Source organism: Chenopodium album, chromosome 20 (assembly GCF_948465745.1).
Source record: "Chenopodium album chromosome 20, dcCheAlbu1.1, whole genome shotgun sequence".
Taxonomy (NCBI): domain Eukaryota; kingdom Viridiplantae; phylum Streptophyta; class Magnoliopsida; order Caryophyllales; family Amaranthaceae; genus Chenopodium; species Chenopodium album.
The window spans coordinates 33,763,157-33,783,304 of record NC_137853.1 but is presented as its reverse complement, the minus strand read 5'-3'; the positions used below and the strand labels follow the sequence as shown (position 1 = coordinate 33,783,304).

General features: G+C 36.5%; 2 protein-coding genes across 2 annotated transcripts; both read right to left on the bottom strand.

Annotated features, from left to right (window-relative positions):
• Positions 1 to 3,989: 3,989 nt before the first annotated feature.
• LOC145597448 (uncharacterized) lies at positions 3,990 to 12,697 on the bottom strand. Its single transcript, XM_081653619.1, has 7 exons — positions 12,412 to 12,697; positions 6,739 to 10,790; positions 6,547 to 6,628; positions 6,071 to 6,137; positions 5,002 to 5,190; positions 4,811 to 4,871; positions 3,990 to 4,506 (listed from the first exon to the last, which is right to left on the bottom strand). Exons 2-7 carry the CDS (start codon positions 10,616 to 10,618, stop codon positions 4,316 to 4,318), a joined length of 4,470 nt encoding a protein of 1,489 aa, XP_081509745.1. The 5' UTR covers positions 10,619 to 10,790; positions 12,412 to 12,697; the 3' UTR covers positions 3,990 to 4,315.
• Positions 12,698 to 17,346: 4,649 nt separating this feature from the next.
• Positions 17,347 to 18,042, bottom strand: LOC145597080 (uncharacterized). Its single transcript, XM_081653256.1, has one exon. It carries the CDS (start codon positions 18,040 to 18,042, stop codon positions 17,347 to 17,349), a length of 696 nt encoding a protein of 231 aa, XP_081509382.1.
• Positions 18,043 to 20,148: the final 2,106 nt, after the last annotated feature.

Genomic DNA, 20,148 nt, shown 5'->3' with positions numbered 1-20,148 from the left:
CCCGAAAATGGCCGCTACCAAAAATGTAGGTTTGGTCACAAGTTTTTTAACCTAAACTTGGCCCAGTTTAAATGTGTCGCTTTAAATGAGTGATAGGATTACAAGTTTACCACCTCCGGCCACTACCTTCTCCTTCCCTGACTCGAAACCCTCCCCCTCCCCTTACGCAACCTCCGACACCACCTCCTCCCCTCACACACCCCCCGTCGCCACCCTCCTCCCTTCCCCGGCCTGAAAACCACCCCCTTGCCACCCCTTACACCACCCCCTTGCCCATTAACCATCACCCCTCTTCCTTTTACATTTCTCCACTTTTCGTGCAAAGGGGCGGGGAGGATTAGGATTGTCGATGGTCAGGAGAGCCACATAAGGTCGAAAGGGAAAGGGGGTTGATGGTTTAGGGGTGGTGTTAGGAAAGGCAGTGGTTGGAATGGAGGCAAAGGGTGTGGTGGGGGTTTTTATCGAATTCAAAGTGAATAAAAAATATTCACTTAACCGATTGCCTGTCAACTAGGCCTAAGGGCCTGTTCACATCATTTACTGAGCTGAGCTGAACTGAACTGAACTGATTGGAACTGAACTGAACTGAACTAAACTGAACTGATGTGAGCTGAAATGAATATTTTATGAGAGAGAGAAATTAGGAGCTGAATTGAACTGAACTGATTAGAGCTGAACTGAACTGATTGGAGCTAAAGTGAACTAAACTGAACTGAAATTAAGTAAATGTGAACAGACCCTAAAGCTAGAAAGCAAACAAGCCCCAAGGTTGAGATTAAGTTAAAAAATTAAACTATATTTACCAAATTTTCCACATCATTACGATTTTTCTCCTTTTTTGATCTTTTTAAAATACTAAATTGACAAGAGAGTTTTTTAAACAAAAATATAGTGGCTCATTTCCTAGCCTACGTTCCACTGAAAACGACTATTCAACCATTTTATGTGGATTTGCTAATTGATTTATATTACTCCATGTATTTTTATTTATTTGAAACTTGCAACTTGATTACTTTATGAGTTAATAGGTCTTGCATTTTAAATATATGAAAGTCATAGAATAAAATATAGATTAAAGAAAATTTGTAGTAACATTCAATATATAAGTATGTATTGTCAATTGGTCAAGCATGCAATTTCAAAAAAGTATGTATAGTTAACAGAAAAATATAAAGTTTATTAAAATCTTAATAATTCAGTTCAGATAAAATATTCATAGATCAATGAACAAGGTTGGATGAATTAGAGGTAGTAATTGAGTTATCTGATATGAGTTTGGGTCGTGTCCATTAGAGATGATTAGATAGATAATATTTGAGTGAAAAGACTATTCTTTCGAGTACTTGGCCAAATTTGAATCTACTGCATGTGCCAATTAGTTTTTTGTGGAAAACAAATCAATTTAACTATTTTGATAGACACAAATCAATTTAACTTATACTTTATTTGATTGTGAATTAGATCAAGTAAATTTCAGTCATGGGTCCATTCAAATTACAAGTCATTTCATTCATATATGATTCGGGAGTGGCCGAGTGGGTCACTAATTTGGGTTGGATCATGTATGTCAGGTCTAGATGAATTCCTAATACAAGTATAATAATTGTAGAGTAAAATGTACCTTATAACTAAAAAAAACAATCATAGTTTTCAAAAAAAAAAAAAAAAAAAAAAAACAATCATAAATACATCAATGGCTATTTTCTTTATCGGTAAATTATTAGCTTAGGTTTTGATATATAATGTCTACATAAACCGTCTTTTGCGACTCTATGGAAAAAAAAAAAAAAAAAAAAAAAAAAAAAAAAAAAAAAACCTTATAATATAATATAATGTCAAGGGGAGGTAGAATGGTAGGTAATGGTATGAATTAAAATAAATGAATTAAGCATCACCACAAATAAGATGAATACTGTATATATGTAAAAGTTCAACTATTCAAAAAACATGTTAGAATGACTAATTCCAACTCAAAATCTCTATTTATTTCAAGGGAACTTAACTTATCCTATTTCTCATTGATTGGTACATGATGGCCTACCTTTCTTTATGTAACCCTTTACCCCACTAATCTCATTATTATAAGATAGGCATAAATCATTATTGCATGATTAAATAGCTAGTGAATTGAAAAGTATTCATTATCTTATTTTTTTATTTGTTTCATCCAAATAACCCAATATCACAAATAATGAGTGATCATTTAACCCTTTCAAGTCTTTCCAAATAACTGGTAAGTGGTAACCCTTAGTAAAAAGGCAACTTTTCTTTGATTTTACAAAGTTGTAAACATTAACTAATCATTGCACAAGAAAGAAAATATGTCATAAAAGAATTAAGTGATTACAACTTTACAAGGGCAATTGATTCTTAAAGCTACAGTTTGCTACACAACCATACCTTGAGAGTTGAGACTGGGCTACTGGAGTAGTAAGGAAACTCTGCTGTAGTAGCAACTAGCAACTTGCTACTAACATTATTCTCAACACGGCATGATTCTATAGTATTATACTACAATAGTCAATGGAGTTGCTAAGTGAAATGACGATAGTTTTGAGAGAAGACTATTCTAACTGTTGTGTACAGTGTACCTCTTCTTTTAAATAAAAAATTTCATAAATAAAAAATAAATTATGATTGTTATACGATGACTTCTAGAAAAATAGATATGCCTTAGTAAGTTAGTATAGTTGCTAATTAATTAATATTGAATGAGTCATAGATAAATTTAATGATATAGAAAACCAAAATGTTAAAATAATACCTATATACACTACTACTAAATTTGGAGAGGGTGGAGTTATATGACTGCATTGGAAATCTTTGTATATCAAACACATACAAGTAATTTTTTTTTAGTAAGAGTAAAACAAATAATAATGGTTTGTTATTTGGAAATCGCTTTAAGTAAAAACAAGGGAGATCGTAGTTGTATAAACCACTGTACGTTATCATATTAAGAAGCTAAGAGGGTCGACTTTTGGACTTGAAGGTCTTTGCATACATTCCTTTTCTCTTATTCTTCTCAATGTCTAGGTTTAGGTTTTTTCCTTTGAATTTGAGGTTCGACAATGTATGAACTCTAGGAATTTTTTTGAAAAAACACTAAATATACAATGAGATGGAAGCAAATACTTGCATTTACTGAGTACAATGAAATAAAAATACGTAGTAAGTTTCGTGTTGAACCAACTTGGATTGACCTGTTACCTGCCCGGTTGCTCAGACCCATAACAGCCCGCGCCATGGAACAGACCTATAAAACTTGAGGCAAGCTTTTGGTGGCTCATGACTGCCAAATACTACGTACATAAATGAGAAACTCAAAAGATCGAAGTTAACATCCAATAAAGACTTTTTCCATCAAAGGGGGTAGTTTGATATGACATATTGCTTAGTATTAGCTCAGCTGGCAAGATCAACAACCCCAAAAGAAAACAAGTTCACAATAATAGTAATAATAGTAGTAGTAATAATAATATATAAAAAATATATACAATTTATTAAGGCAAACATGTCAAAACATTCATGCACATAATTCCACTAGCAAAACTATGCACTGTAGTATATAATATATGCATGGTCCAAAGTTATTAGTCATATTTTCAATATGGTTTGCTGAGAAAGCTTAACATCTCTTTCAAGCAGGATCTTATACATTATGGTATTGTACTTCCATCATAATTACACAATTATTTTCATAAATCACGATTAACAATCCAAACATAAGTAACCATGTGCAAACTTATTTTGGGTTTGTGCCGTTGTGCCTGCAATATTCCGGCATGTTACCTGTGTACAACCAAACTAGACTTTGTTTGCAGCACAGGACAGCAGGGTAGTCAATATTATAAAAGAACGTACAAACTGATAGTTCATTATACTAGTACATATGGAGGGAAAAAAAACAAAGCCGCAATGTATTGCTACAGGTTCGGTTCAACTCCTTGAAAACTCTCTTAATAAGAGGCTCAGCAGCATTAGACATCTTGACATTGAATTACAGCTTTTTATCACAATCCAGTTCAAAGAATAAATTACAACTATGATATACTTGTACATTTCTGTCACAAAAACAATATAAAACCTAAAGTACAAAAATGAGGGCCACCATGGAGAATAAGCAGTCATAGCACTGCTCAGATGTGAGTGAGGCCTCTAAGGGTACATGCTCAACATACGAGCAGCGACAAATAAATGACAAACTAAAGTCTGTCAACCCCTGAAGTATACAGCCAGCACTGGCAGATAAAACCTAGTAGGCACCAAACACCTTACGACCAGCTTTTGGCAGAATGTTACTACCAAGACGGTGCTATGAGCCAGGGGCAATATTTGAATATTCTTCTTGCCTTCCGTAATTACCAACAATTTTAGAATAAAAGTTCCAAGACCTGCTTGCAATGGAGATGGGCCTTTGACCAAATGGATTTTCCTGGATGAATTTCTGGACATTCTCAGCCTCCGCCAGTCTTTCAAGATATTTACGAAGATCACCACCAGGCCCTGTCATGATTTCAAATCATGAAAAAAGCATTACACAATACTATAGATAATTCTACTTTAAATACGAAAATTGAAGGGGTAATGGAAGCAAATGTATTAATCAATACAGAACAGAACAGAACAACCAAGAGGAGCTGACACATATATTTGAAATAAAACCAAGCACTAAATATAGATCCACCCAGGTGGACCAACAATAATACAGCATATCAAATATGATTATCAAGCAGGACACTGAAACAAATACTATCCAGTAGCAAGTTATCCATAATATAAACTTCTATAAAGGTTGAGGTAATATTACCTAGTGAATTATCACCAGCATTCTTGTAACTGTATGGACGCGGAAATACGGCTGTATTGGGCTGAACAACAGACGTACCAAAAAAGGTAAAGAGTATTAGAATAGTATCAGAGGTGACCTGACAACACTGATCCAATGAAAGCCTATTCTGTGAACATATCTGAAGACAATGTATATATTTTAGCACTTACAGGATTCCGTAAAGCCTTGTATGGTGAATCATCCAACAATACTGTATTTGTTTCATTATAATATCCAGCCTCCCAAGGAAGGTGTGACCCCTTGGTGTCCCACCACAGGTACTTAAGTTCCTTTAGAACAAGGGGCTTCTCCCTATTTTCAAGGGTTTTGTATTCTGTAGCAGTACAATGGGATTGATCCTGGAAAGAGTTTCTCGCTTAGTCAGTCAGAAACCAAACTATAAAGGCCGCATTGAAAAAGGATGTAACAATGAGAATTAAGTATTGAGATCTAACTAGAATCAAGATACAACATACAGATTGCAGAATCTTTTTTATTTGAAAAACAATGTGCCACTAATAATTGGACATATTATGAAGTTAGCCTCTTAAGCAAATTCAGAATAATAACTTTATGTCTTTTATGTTATAACTTATTCTCAGCTATTAATCCATCTTAAAAATAAATTATTCCCCCATAAGCAGCTAATCAACCACTTAAACTAAATGTTGAAAAATAAACTCATAAAAAAATAATGAAAAGTGGAAAAGTTCAGTCTCTAAAATCAAGTAAAAGAAAAATAAAATAAAATAAAATAAAAATAAATAAATAAATAAATAAATAAAAATAAATATAAAAAAAAGCAGATTTCATGACACTGCAGCACAACCGCAGCAGCTTTCAGTATGGACTGTAAATTCTGCTAGACTAGGAAACGTAGAAGTTCTAAATGCGCATGACCTTACACCCAACTACTCAGGAGTCACAGCCTCACAGGCAAGCTGTTTTCTATATTATCACACACTGAAGAATTACCAATTTTTCCTTCATTTAGGAGGAACAACCAACTAAAAAAAGCTTCCTAAACAACTCGTGGCATATCTATAATATAGTTTTCCCTCGTATATATCATGGAGTAGAAAGTACCAGTCACAATACCAGAAAAAGAATTGTAGCATTTATACACAATATCTTACTTTATCATAAATTGGCAAGAGTTTACAAGTAGAACACTAATGGACAAGACAAACACATCATTATAACATATATAAACTCCATTGTTGGATATTAATGTCTTACCCAACAGAATCTTAACCTATCCTTGGAATCCTCCAAGAGAAAGTCTATCACCTTCTTCAAGTTCTGCCTGCAAGAAAAATTAGAGATCCATAAGGCAATCAATCAGGTTACTGTTGCCAGAAACAAGAATGAGAATATATACTCCTTGTGCAGATATATAACAGCTGCCACATCAAATATAATCAATAGCTATTCTTAACAGCATAGCTACATTGAATTTCATAGACACAAGGCAATAACAAAGACAATTATTGAAACTTCATAGACTAATACCTTTGAATTTCATATTATAGATAGTTTTACAGATGAGGATCTACTAAATTACCTAGCCTTGTCAAATTAGACATGTTTACAAGTTACAAGGTACTGAATACAACACTGGAGAAAACCATATGAATATTTTGCAACAGATTCGATTAAGGAGAAAAAAAACTCATAATCCACAAAAGATGAGTGATATTGATAGAGATAATTACCTGGTTCTTGATGACCAAATGCCCACATCAAATCTATCAAAGCAGAACTGCAGAAATTCATCGCAGAAAGGACGTTTGAAGACTGAAATTACAACGGAAAAGTGTCAGACTTAAATATGAAATCAATCAAAATAAGTAGAATAACACAAAAATAAGGTGATGAATAAGTGAGATTAGGTAAAATTCTTTGACCTGCTTTTGTTGCCACCCTTGTATCCGGCTTATATCGATGACTATAACCCACAACTATGTCAACCAATATCCCATTCACATCAAGGACAAGAAGCTTTCTTCTAGAATTTGGCGCAACTCCTTTTAATGACAATGGTAAAGCTTGCTGTTTCACAGAATTGTCACACATAGGCACATTTTCTAAATGGTTATTTTTTGAAGCACTAATCTTATCGACTGGAACACCAGATACAGACACGATATTTGGGATACTCAAAGAAGTCTCTACCAAAGAACTGATTGGCATCATTTGTTTAGAGGAATCAGCTACATCTCCTTCCAAGGGTTCTTCAATAGTTGCGGATTTAGAGCGCTTCTTTTTTTTCTTCTTCACCTTCTTTTTTAATTGGCCATCCATGAGCACATTCTCCAAATCATTATTATTAGAAGTGCTCAACTTCAAATCAACTGGATCATCAGATACAGACACAATATTTGGATTGCTAATAGAAGTCTCTACCACAGAACAGATAGGAGTCCCCAATTTTGAGGCATCAGTTACCTCTACCTCCACGGTTTCTTCACAAGATGTAGCAGGTCTCTTTTTTTTATGCTTCTTCTTTACTTTCTTTTTAACTGGCTGGTCACACACAAGTACATTCTCCAAATCATTATTTTTGGAAGCACTTGTCTCCATTTCAACTGGAACTCCAGATAAAGACAAGGTATTTGCATCACTCAAAGAAGTATCTAGCAGAGAACTGATTTGAATCCCCTGTTTTGAGGAATCAGCTGCCTCTTCTTTCATTGGTTCTTCACAAGATGCACTTGTTTCCATTTCAGAGCGCTTTCTTTTATTTTTCTTTGCCTGCTTTTTTTTATTCTTCTTCTTTACCTGCTTTATGACTGGATCTTCATCCATGAGGACATTCTCCCAGTCATTATTATTGGAAGCACTCACCTTCACATCAGCTGGAATATCAGATACAGACACAATATCTGGATTGCTCAAGGAAGTCTTCACCAAAGAACAGACAGGGGTATCCAGTTTCAAATCATTACATACTTCTCCCTTCCTGGTTTCTTCACATGAAGCATCAGGGCCCTTTTTTTTACGCTTTATCCTAAACTTCTTTTTAACTGGATGGTCATGCATGAGCACATTCTCCAAACCATTATTTTTGGAGGCACTCATCTCCATATCTACTGGAATGCTAGAAACATTCACAATATTTGGCTTACTCAATGAAGTGTCTACCGCAGAACAGAATTCCACGCCCTGTTTTGAGGCATCAATTACCTCTTCTCTCGTAGGTTCTTCACAAGATATAGGCTGCCTTTTTTTACTCTTCTTCCTACAATAGGTTTTTATTGATGGTGTCAACTCTACAGTTTCATCTTTATCCTCCTGACCCAAATCAATGGGTGCTTCAACATTGGCTTCTTGTACTAACATCGTCTGATCAGTAGCCAATGGAGAAACAAGGTGCTTTCTACCTGAATATGTTGAGCCCAATTCCAGAGCATCCTGAATACTAGCAGCTGCCCCCTCTGAACTATCTACTGCAACACTGTCTGTGGCTAATATCTCTTCATTTTGGTTAGTATGACTAGGTTGTAAAGCACATTTTACAGTATCAGCTTCATTTTTCATCCCCTCAATCACAATATTTGAACCAAGACCGCCATTGGCATGCTGTTCAAGCTGCAAACCTTGAGTAACCACTTTTTCATGCATTTGAGGTGTCATCAGCTTGGAGCCATTATGTTCACAAGAGCGAGGGTTCACTGAAGTTTCTTCACCTGTCCGCTGTTGGCCGTTCACGTGATACATAGGCTTCTCATACCTGTAAGAACGACGATCTGGATACTGAAATTGCGCAACATTGTGGGACCTACCTCCATATAAATCAATCCGAGAATCGCATCTCCTAAACTTCCGGCTATGAAAATCATCTTGTAAGTTGATGGGAGACCTACTCCTGCTTCTTTGCCTTTTGAATGGCCGACTACATAAACTAACATTCTCATGTCCTTTAGCAGAATTGCAAAAACTCCTATTTTTTTCTCCGGAAACTTCACAATTGAGCCCATCAACACGTCGCATGTCAAACCAACCATCAGATGTTTTTAGACTGCTTTCACCTGATGAACTTTGATAGTTCTTGAAACCAGCAGGATCTTGAGCCATCGTTGTATTGGCGTATTGATTTGCCACACCAAAATACCCAGAATTTTGAGCAGCTTCTGTGTTTGGTTTTTCATTCCAATTAGAGGTAGAAGTAGCATATTCATGGAAACCATGGAGATATCTGCACAGTTCTCCACGGGTACATCTACCCTTAGTAAACTGAAGGCAAACCTCTCGTATTGGCTTGTCGCAACCAAAATTACCAGCCAACCTGTTTCTCTGCCTCTCATATGACCAACTTGTTGCATTTACATCCATTTCATCTCTGCTACCAGCCAACTGCACGCCATCCTTTGTCAACCATGCTTTGTTTTGCTCACAGAGAGCATGTGTGTCATGACATGGTTGGTTTGCATAATTATTGTGATCGTGACTTTGAGACATCCTAAAATTGGTAGCTATACTGCCATCAACGAAATGTGGAGATCTCGAAGTTCCAGAAACTACTTGACGTTGTTCAGCACCCCATGAATCAGACCTTGGTCTATCATACACAGTAACAGGGTGCAAATGTAAACAAGATGATCCACGATAACATCTTCCCCTGAGGTAATTTCGGCAGGGCGATTTTTCCCTAGACTCCCTCGAAAAAGCACCAGTTCTCAAAAGATTATGCATATTTTCTCCGTCATGCTCTTGAGATGTCCTCAAAGTGACATCTCGACTTCTTTCGCCAGAACCAGGGCAATTAAAAGTTTCAGTGATTCCTTGATGATGTTGAGTATTCAAATCATGTCTGGAACTGGCATACGTATTGACTGGGTGCCAACGTTTGCATGATGCTCCAAAATCACATTTGCCTCTGAGGAAATGCTGACAAGGAGATCTGCTCCTGCATTCTCTTGATAAAGACATGATCGTTGAATTTTTTTCCTTATTTGCTTCAACGTGTTCCAGAGAAATCCTTCCAAAGTTGTCTCTATTCCTTCCATCAAAACCAGGATCTCTTACTGCTCTGTCTACTTGCTGCTGCTCTACTCTTGAATTATGAAAACTGGGCATTTCAGGGTGCAAATATGGGCAAGATACTCCCCTGTAGCACCTTCCACTCTGAAATCTACGGCAAGGAGACCTGCTCCTGCATTCTCTTGATAAAGACATGATCGTTGAATTTTTTTCCTTATTTGCTTCAACGTGTTCCAGAGAAATCCTTTCAAAGTTGTCTCTATTCCTTCCATCAAAACCAGGATCTGTTACTGCTCTGTCTACTTGCTGCTGCTCTACTCTTGAATTATGAAAACTGGGCATTTCAGGGTGCAAAAAAGGGCAAGATACTCCCCTGTAGCACCTTCCACTCTGAAATCTACGGCAAGGAGACCTGCTCCTGCAACCTCTTGATGAAAATTTAGCTGTGGAACCAGCTTCTTCATTTGTTCTATATAATTGTGAGTTTCCTACAGTTGAAACAGCACCCAACTTCTCTGGCTCATTCTGACAGAACCTGGATCTATCATGTTCATCAGATTCAGAGTGTAAAAATCTACAAAATGCTCCACGAGTACAGTTGCCTCGTAAGTTGTCACGACATGAAGGCAATTGAACCTTATCATGTCTTAATTGATCGCCACCAATTCTCCTGGGGCACCATCGTTCTTCTGGATCCCGTTCCAAATGAGCACCATTGCTGTTTACTGTACCATTAGGTTGTGTATGGAGTTGGCTGATATGATGCTCCTGATACAAAGGTCTTTCGGAAACAGTTTGCTCCATTCTAGATCTCACTTGACGGCCAAAAGTCTAATGCTTGCTCTGTTTCAAGAAGAGGGTACTTATCCAGCATTCTATTTTGCTTAAATTGCCAGCCCACACTTGGTGAATCCCTCCACTTGTTAATTACAGTTGCTTGAGTTTGGAAGAATATCAAGTTACCACCATACAATCTCTATCCAAACAAAGAAACATGAAAAAAAATTGTAATTAGGAAGGGAAATACGGTGAGATTTTCAGATCATTTGTATAAGAATAAATTTGAAGATAATCCTAAAGAGGGACAGAATAAGGTTAAAAATGTCAATGAAGCCACTACAAATAAAAGTGGTATAAGCAATCAGATGAATTGATGTATAATGTACAGAGATCAGATGCAGCCAAATTAGGACTAATCAAGGGTTCTACTACTAAAAAGACAAACAAAGAAATATATAAGCAAATGTAGGAGCATGCAAAAGCAATCTGAACCTTCAGAGTGGAGAACGCCTTCTCCATTATTTAAGTCCCAATATTACAGAAGTACCAATTTTAAGTACAAACATTTGGCTATGGAAAACAATAGCGTACATAGATAATTTCACCTAAAGTACACATGTTGCATTCTTTACACTTCGGACAAGTATGGTTACTTTGGTCAGTCAGATACATTATTATACGATAAAAACATGTACGAACATTTTGCCTTGAAAGAATACCTTAGAATATGGTACCTAGACTCTAAATTGCACCTAAAATCCAATGTTGCAGTCTTCACGCTTTGAGATTTATAAGTTTACTTAGGAAGTTAAACACCTTAATTTACAATGAAAGTTAAAAAACACACGGATTAAACAACAAAAACATAAATACTACAGAAGATCGCTGCGTCCAATTCTCGGACAATACAAAGATGTTGGATCAGGGGTGGTAACAACCTAACAAGTTAAGTAGAGATTGAGCTTGGGGTAGCACCATAGCAGATATATATAGCTCAGCTTAACTTACTTCAGCTAGTCAAAATTGAAATTTCAGGCTCAACTCAATTTGAAATTGAAATTGATTTGAACCTGAGCTCAAGACGAGCTCCACTAACAAAACACAAGTAAAATAATATACTCACTCAAGTTACAATATTTCTAACTTATTTGCCAAAAATTTGAGATTCTTATGGTATCGTGTCAAAATCAACTTTGTTAATCATACACCATTGCTTATCTATTCCATGTAATTGATATATTTAATCCAATTTCATGAGCTTTTACGCCAAGCTCGGCATTCATTATAGCTCCACCATTCCATACAATTTATATATTTAAGCTAGTTCCGAGCTTTTATGCCAAGCTCGGCAATGCCTACACAAGCTTTAACCAAATTGAGCTCAGATCGATTACGAGTACATAAAATTATGCTCGTTATTATCCTTAAATTTATTACTAATTGAAATATAATCAAGTCTAATAGATCTAAACATTGATGAATGCTACGGTTATCTGTTCATCTATTTCTAATTGATCAAAACAAGACCCCTTCCCTTCAAAAATGTCAATCTCCAAATAAATGTAAATCAATCTCACAAATTCGCAAATTCACAAATTCACAAATGCAATTACATAACCTATAACAAATTAAAATAAACCTAGAAATGAAATCAGCGGAATATAACACAGTATATACTAAGCTTCGAATCAATACCAAAAGTTCAGGACCACAAAATCAAAAATTTCACATTTTTTCCCCCAATTTCAGAAATTCCAGAAATCATCAACCAATTGATAAAAAAAGAACCATCAAAAAAAGAGGGAGAAAGAGCGTACCGAAATCAATTGAATCTTCAAATCATCGAAACACTTGATGACAAAAATCGAGAAAGAAAAATTAGAGATTAATGAATAAAATTAGGAAGAAATAGGAGTAATTGAGGGTTTTGGTGATGTCAATCAGCCATTGAAGAGGGAAGAAAAGCTTGAAAGGAGAACAAAAAGTACGGGGTTTTGGTTAAGGATACGGCTTATGGTTAACCCTAGTAATGTTCATAGTACATTCATAGACAATGTTTAGACAAAAGCCCAAACTCTTTTGCTTCACTAGTTGCTGCATTTGGATTCTTTTGTAACAAGTTGAATTTTACTCATTCCGATTCTCTATATTCGACTCATTTACTATACCGTGATACCGTCTGTACGTACGTGCGAGTGGGTTCGGATGTAAAGCTTCGCGTTAAGGCTTAAGGGGGTGTTTGGTTTGTAAAGGAGAAAGGGGAAAAGAAAACAACTCATAATTTAAATTTCTCTTATTTTAGTTTTTAAAAAGTTGTTAGGTTTTATAAAAAAGGAAGAGGAAAGAGAAACAAACTAATTCATGTTTCTGCCATCTCTTTTTATTTGTTTGTTTGTTTTTTAATAATATTTTCCTTTGATATGTCCTTTTAAGGTTTTTTTTTTACTGTATTATTGGATAAACTTAAAACCTCACTTGCTCTCTCCCTCTCTTACTTCATCAAATCAACTTGCAAGAGTTAAGAGCTTATAACTATAACTCCATCTTCTCCATGTACACAATAAAGATAATAAAGTTAGAATCAATCTATCTATAGTAATATATAAAGTGAAATGGGTTTTTGGTGATAAATTTTACTTTCCCAAAATACCCCTTTCATCTAAAAAAATTACCATCCCTATTTTTTTTAAAAAAAATGTAACTACCATCTAAAAAACTACCATCTTAGTTCAAAAAAAAAAAAAAAAAAAAAAAAAAAAAACTTCCATCTTTTCTTTTTTTTTAAGGAAAATCAAATTTTATTATTTACCCTACATGACATCATCAACATATTTTTTTTAATTATTATTTTTTATCAACAATTGTTTTTTTTTTATTAAAATAATTAAACAAATAATATTGTTAAAAAATAAAAATCGAGGTTGATAGATTACTTATATTGCACACGCACGCATTGTGTGCGTATCTTAACTTGTAAAGATAAAACAAAGGGATTATACCACATTTAACCATTTGTTTATAGTACTTTTGCCTTCTTATTCATATACATATCATGAAAATTTGAGATGTTAACCAACTTTTCTTACTCACTCCATTACCAAATAAATACCCATTTTCCCTAAACGACATATAAAAATAAATGCCGAATTTTCAATTTAAAATTCTTTTACATCACTAAATGTTTATCTATTGGTTAATGGTCTTCCAGACCCATGTTATGTTTTATTTCAGTCCATAATACTTTTGCTTCACTAAAATTTTTAATTGGTAAAGCTAATCAAATTGTGCCTGCCTTGCTTTAGGGCGAGCCATGGGCATAACTTTCAGCTTGAAGTCAGGCCTGAATTTTTTTTGAGCAGGCTATGGGCAAGCACTTCTAACTTTTTCAATTGTTTTTTAGCTTAGCCCACCCCAAATTATTGGGTTTGGGCAAGATTTTTCGGCCGACCCAACCTAACGGGCTGATTCTTAGCCTCTAGCTCGCTCATTGATCACTTCTATAGCACCTCACTTGCTTATAATTTTAATCAATTAAAACAACTTGTGTAAGACTATGTGTCCACCTCAATGGGGCATTTATCTTAAAGCACTAACCAATACATAATTCACAGGCTAAACAATCTTCTAAGGTCCAACTCTGGACAATCTTATGACAAGAACGCTTGTCAAAGATCTCAAAATACCTAAAATCTAGAACTCAGTTTTCATGCTCCCTAAGAATACATTTGTAAGCCCAAGGCTGGAAATATATTGTCCTCCGCATTGAGTTACTTACCAAAATAGCGTGATATTGATATGCAGTAGGATCGTGATTTTTTTTTTGACAAAAGAGCTAGGAACTAAAAACTAATACTGAAAAAACAACAACTACCTACGTCGAGCACACCCAGCTAACCAGTGAGCTGGCGAAACCCAAGCTCGAGGAACTTTCCGAACTTGACACACCAACAGGGAACGAATGGCGTCTCGCAAGTCTTGAATGAGCCACCAAACCGAAAATGTCTAAAGACCGTCGAGACGAGAGAAAAGAAAGGACAGCAGCACAATCCGTATGAATCCGGATCTTCAGGAAACCCTTGTGCACTGCAAACTGAATCCCCCATAAACAGGCCTGTAACTCATAATGTAAAGCAGAACTCGCCATAAAAGCCCGACTCCCACCCCCCAGGACCTCCGACGAGCAAAGGTCACGGATAACCCAACTTACCCCTGCTCTATAAGAAGAACTATCCCAAGCCCCATCCACAATCAAGCAAACTGTTGGGGAAATATTAGGTAACCCCTGCAAGAAAATCCATGGGACAGCCGACAAACTCGCGACTGCAGCCGAACGAGAACGAACCGAAGAATTCTTCAGCTCCTGAGCCTGAACACACCAATAATACCAATCCTTAGCCAGGCTCTCAATTGTACCAGGCGACCAGACTGCTTGCTTGAACCTCAGCTGGTTCCTAGAAAGCCAAATAGCCCAGAGAATAGCAAATAAAGCCATAACCTTGTTTTCAGAACCAGACGAAGAGTAACGAGAAATAGAATCAGCCAACCAAACCCAAAAAGTTGACGATTGTGAAAACACCCAGGGAACTCCCAACACCCCTGACTCCCACAACGGACGAACAGACGGACAGTCCCTGAAAGTGTGTGCCGCCACCTCAAACTCAGCATGGCAAAAAGCACAAAGTGGATCAACTGGACAGCCTCGAGAAGAAAGGAGGGCGGACAACGGAAGAGCGTCCTGCAGCAACTTCCAACCAAATAATTTCCAACGGGGCAGAATAGGTAACCTCCAAAATTTCCTGCACCAGGAAGGAGACAACTGAAACCCTGAACCCAGAGAAATGTCAGACTGGCATTGAAGGGCATAGGCCGATTTTGTAGAAAAAACACCGTCCCTAGTAAACTTCCAATAAACAAAATCATCCATCAGCCGCTCTGGACGATCCAACGACAGAATCCTCATTGCAGAATGAGAATCAAAAAGTCTGTGAACAACTGAAGCATCCCACGCGTAAGAACGCGGATCAAATAGAGAAGAAACAAGAGACGGCGTAGCCGCCTCCGATGGCTGATCCTTAAAATGGACCGGCCCACCTGGAACCCAAGAATCCTCCAGAATCCGAACTCTAGCCCCCGAACCGACCTTCCAAACTAAAGCTCTAGATAACACCGAAAAACCTGAAAGCAGACCCCTACAACCCCAAGACGGACGAGACACTAAAGCAGCCTCCCTATTCCTCAAAGAAGGATATTTGGCGAACAGTAGACGAGAAACCAGCAACTGAGGGGACTGAATAAGGCTCCAACTTTGCTTAGCTAGCAAAGCAAAGTTGAAAGGAGCAACACTACGAATTCCCAAACCTCCCAAGCCCTTTGGGAGATGTAGCAAGGCGGGAGACTTGATAGCCATTCCTCGACTTGAATGAGAAGATTTCCACCAAAACCTAGCTAACAAGTTATCCATCTTGGAGCAAATAGTCTCAGGAATTTTAAAAACCGATAGAATGTGATTAAACGAAGCTACTAACACAGAGTTAATTACAATCAATTTTGCTGCGGAAGAGAGATGCAAAGACGCAAAACCCTCAAGTCGTTTAACCACCTTATCTAAAAGAAAATTAAATTCAGAGCACTTACTTCGCCCAAGATCCACCGGGAGTCCCAAATAAGAACCAAGCCGGGATTCAGATCGCAATCTCAAACAGTTAGAAAGATGGTCGCGATAATCCTCTGGCGTATTGGGACTAAATTTAACAAACGATTTCTGCATATTAAGCATTTGACCTGAAATATTACAGAAATCAGAAAGCACAAGCATCACCTGATCACAAGCAGAGGGCGACACCTGAAAAAACAACAAGGAATCATCGGCAAAAAATAAATGAGAGATGGCCGGAGCTCCTCTTGCAACTTTAATTCCCTGAAAGAGACCCTCGGATTCTGCCTTGCGCAACATAGCAGAAAGAACTTCCATGCAAAGGACAAACAAATAAGGCGAGAGAGGATCCCCCTGACGTAATCCACAACTAGGCCTGAAACTCTCAGTCGGAGCACCATTAACTAAGACTTGGTACGAGACTGTTGAGACACTGCATAATCAACTAAATCCAATATGGAGGGAAACCAAACACCTGAAGAGCACGAGCTAAAAAATCCCAGGCCACCCTGTCATAAGCCTTGTTCATATCCAGTTTTAAAGCAGCATAAAAGCGTTTCCTGGCTTTGGAAGCATTCATGAATGATATCAACTCATGAACCATCAAACAATTATCAGACATAAGTCGACCAGGAACAAAAGCATTTTGGAACTCTGAAATTAAGTTCGGAAGTACCCCTCGCAACCGATGAGACAAACACTTCGCAATGCATTTGTAAACAACATTACAAAGACCAATAGGGCGAAATTGAGAAATGAGTTCAGGATGCTCAATTTTCGGGAGTAAAACCAAAAAGGTACGGTTCCAGTCCTTAAGCAAATACCCATGAGCAAAGAAAAACTGAACAGCATTTATGACCTGATCACTCACCTTATCCCAATGAGTTTTAAAAAAAGCAGAAGGAAACCCATTCGGTCCTGGGGATTTCTCGTCTCCAATGCTAAACATAGCATGTTTTATGTCCTCATTAGAAAAAGGAGCCAGCAACATCTGACGCTGAGTCTCATATTACGAAGGCAAGTGAAGAGATTCCCAAGGAAACTGAGAAACTGAGGATCGAATCTCAGAAGGAGACTCTGAGGTCCCCTTATAAAGAGATTAGAAAAAATCCAAAGCTAAGGTACGAATACTTCCATCATCCGTTAACCAAGCTCCAGCATTATCCTGAAGGCCAATTATAGTGTTGCGCCGTTTTCTAGCTTGGACAGCAGAAAAAAGTAACCGAGTGTGTTCATCCCCAAACGCATCCCACTTCACTTTAGCTCTTTGTTTCCAGAAGAGAAAAGCAGCCTGAGCCTCGGCAATTTTCTCCATCCTCAAGGAATTAAAAAGACATCGACTGTAACGAGAATCCAAAACGGCCGCAGCTTTAGAAACCTCAACCGCCAACGCTTTCCAATCAATACCCCATAACTTCTTATGAGAAACACACCAAGCTAGTAAGCGATGTCGCAGAAGACAAAGTTTCTTAGACAAAGAGAACATATGAGAGCCCGGAATATATGTCATAAAAATAGACTGGACCATGTCTGCCACCTCTGAAGCATGAAGACACCAATTCTCGATCCTGTAAGGCCTTTTACATCTACCAGCAGGCAAAGAGTCACAAAGAATAATTGCAGCATGGTCAGAAAATAGAATAGGTTGGTGCTGAACCGAAGTTGCAGGTCTGTCATGTAACCAAAGTGATGTAGCATATGCCTTATCCAGTCTCTCAAAAGTAGGGTCGACCATTGTTCTCCCATTAGTCCAAGTGAAAGCGGGCCCTGAAAACAGTATATCAATCAAACCCATGTCCAATCTCCATTGGATGAAATCATAACGGCCCTGAATATCCGGGTTGTAACACCCCCAAATCTCCCTCTACGGAAATACCAGTATAATACGTATAATTATACCGTAGAGATAGACTTGGGCGTATTACCGCCGCGTAATTACGCAAGGCTACTCAAACTTACTAAAATAAACCAATACTTTGCAGTGGAAACTCAACTTTCTTTATTAATACTTATAAAAATAGTAACATTGTTATGAGTACTCAAAATAAACACAAGACCAACATTCCTAAACTAGGTGAAGCAAATCCCGGGACTCCCATATGCTCATTCATGACTCCACCTGAAAATAGTCAACACTGCTTACCATTACGGTAAACAGGGCGAACCAAAACAGATAAGAAATACGGATTAGCAAATTATGCTAAGTACGATAAGTGCAAGATAATGTAAACTCAATTTATTCGCAAACATGCTTTAAAACCAATTTCCAATAAATAATCCAATAATTCCAAAACTCATGATTCAAAACCAATTCCAATGATTCAACATTCAAAATAATTGATAAACCAATTCCTTTAAAAATCAAATTCCTTTTTGAACCAATTTCTTTAAATCCAATTCCTCACCCAAGTGTGCACACCCCCAAGCTAGTCTCCTTATATTACAAGGCTATTCTTGAGGAAAGACTAGGTCATACAAAGTCCATAGTCTTATCAATAAACCAAATCCGCATAGTGGGATTACCAACATGCTTATCAAGCATAAATAATAATATTTCAATAGTTCAATAATAAATCCTTTTAATATCCAATAATTCCAATATAATCAAACTCCTTCCACATACTTTCAAAATCAAAACCTTTTAAATAAATACTTGAGAATAAAATCTCATAATAATAAATTTCAAAATCAATAACTCTTCCTTGAGAAAACTTTTATCAAATCCTTTATTTAAACACGATAAGAAATTCAAACAATTCAAAACATGATTTAAAAATCAATCATTCAAAATACTTTTATTAAAATCAATACCTCTAAACATAATTTATTTCAAAATCATAATTCAAATCAATTTAATTCAATCACCAATCAAATCATATAAAACATGTTATTCAAACCAATCACTTTCAAAGGTATCTAGCCACCTAACGTACCTTGATCCTTGCTTAGCTATACACACCAAAAGAACCTCAAGAATCTTGGTTGAACACACCCTACAAATAAATATAACCTTAATCAATATAAGGTTAACAAATAATTAAAAACCCCCAACTATATGTACATGAACCTTTTAATTAATTTCTCATAAACATCATTAAAATATGATTTTATATAATGAAAACTACTCATAATAATTTTTATAAATCCCCCATAATAATAATAATAATACTTGAATAAGAGAAGAGAAGAAGAAAAGATAAGAAACCAAGGAAAAGAGAAGAATTGGATTTGCGTAGGAAATAATAGGCAGAACTTGCAGAGGCTATAACTCCTTCGATATAACTCCGAATTGGGTGATTCTTGAGCCTAACCTCAAGGATTTTTCGAGAGGAACAACTTTCTGTAAAACGTCACTACCCCAAAAACTGACCAGAAGTGCCCGAAAATTGGCTTCAAAGATGGACGGGATGATTTGTGTAAAATTGAGGAGAAGAAAAGAAGAGAATTGGTGTGAAGAATGTGAGAGGTATGAAGGGGTATTTATAGGCTAGTATGAGCATGAATTATGGTAGGAAAATGTAGGAAGAATTATGGTAATTAGGGTTTAAGAGATTACTTGGAGAAGTGAGAAAAGATTTAAGGAAAGTTTTGATATTTGAAGGGATTGTGTATAATTGAATATGGAAGGTATGTATGTCATGAAAAATATTAAGGAAATTGGAATTGCTTGGGGAATAATTAAGAAGAATGAATGGCAACAAAATATAATAATTGGATATCAAAAAGATGGAGAATTAGAATTATGGAAAATAGGAGATTTTAGGGAGATAATTAAAAATACAAATTACCAAAATATTTTCCCAAAATCTTTATGGGATGGCCGAAATTATTGAGCTTTCCTAAGCTCACATTTTCGGCCTTCCTATTTAGTATTTAGGAATATATTTTGCTAGTTTTAAGG

Bases quoted from the DNA above. Each gene is read 5' to 3' on its own strand.
- LOC145597448 (XM_081653619.1), bottom strand. From the start codon at position 10,618: ATGGAGCAAACTGTTTCCGAAAGACCTTTGTATCAGGAGCATCATATC. The intron at 6,629-6,738 runs GTCAAAGAATTT...TTGTAATTTCAG, and splicing joins AAGGGTGGCAACAAAAGCAG to TCTTCAAACGTCCTTTCTGC. The intron at 5,191-6,070 runs GTAAGACATTAA...AACTCTTTCCAG, and splicing joins ATAGGTTAAGATTCTGTTGG to GATCAATCCCATTGTACTGC.
- LOC145597080 (XM_081653256.1), bottom strand. From the start codon at position 18,042: ATGGGTTTGATTGATATACTGTTTTCAGGGCCCGCTTTCACTTGGACT.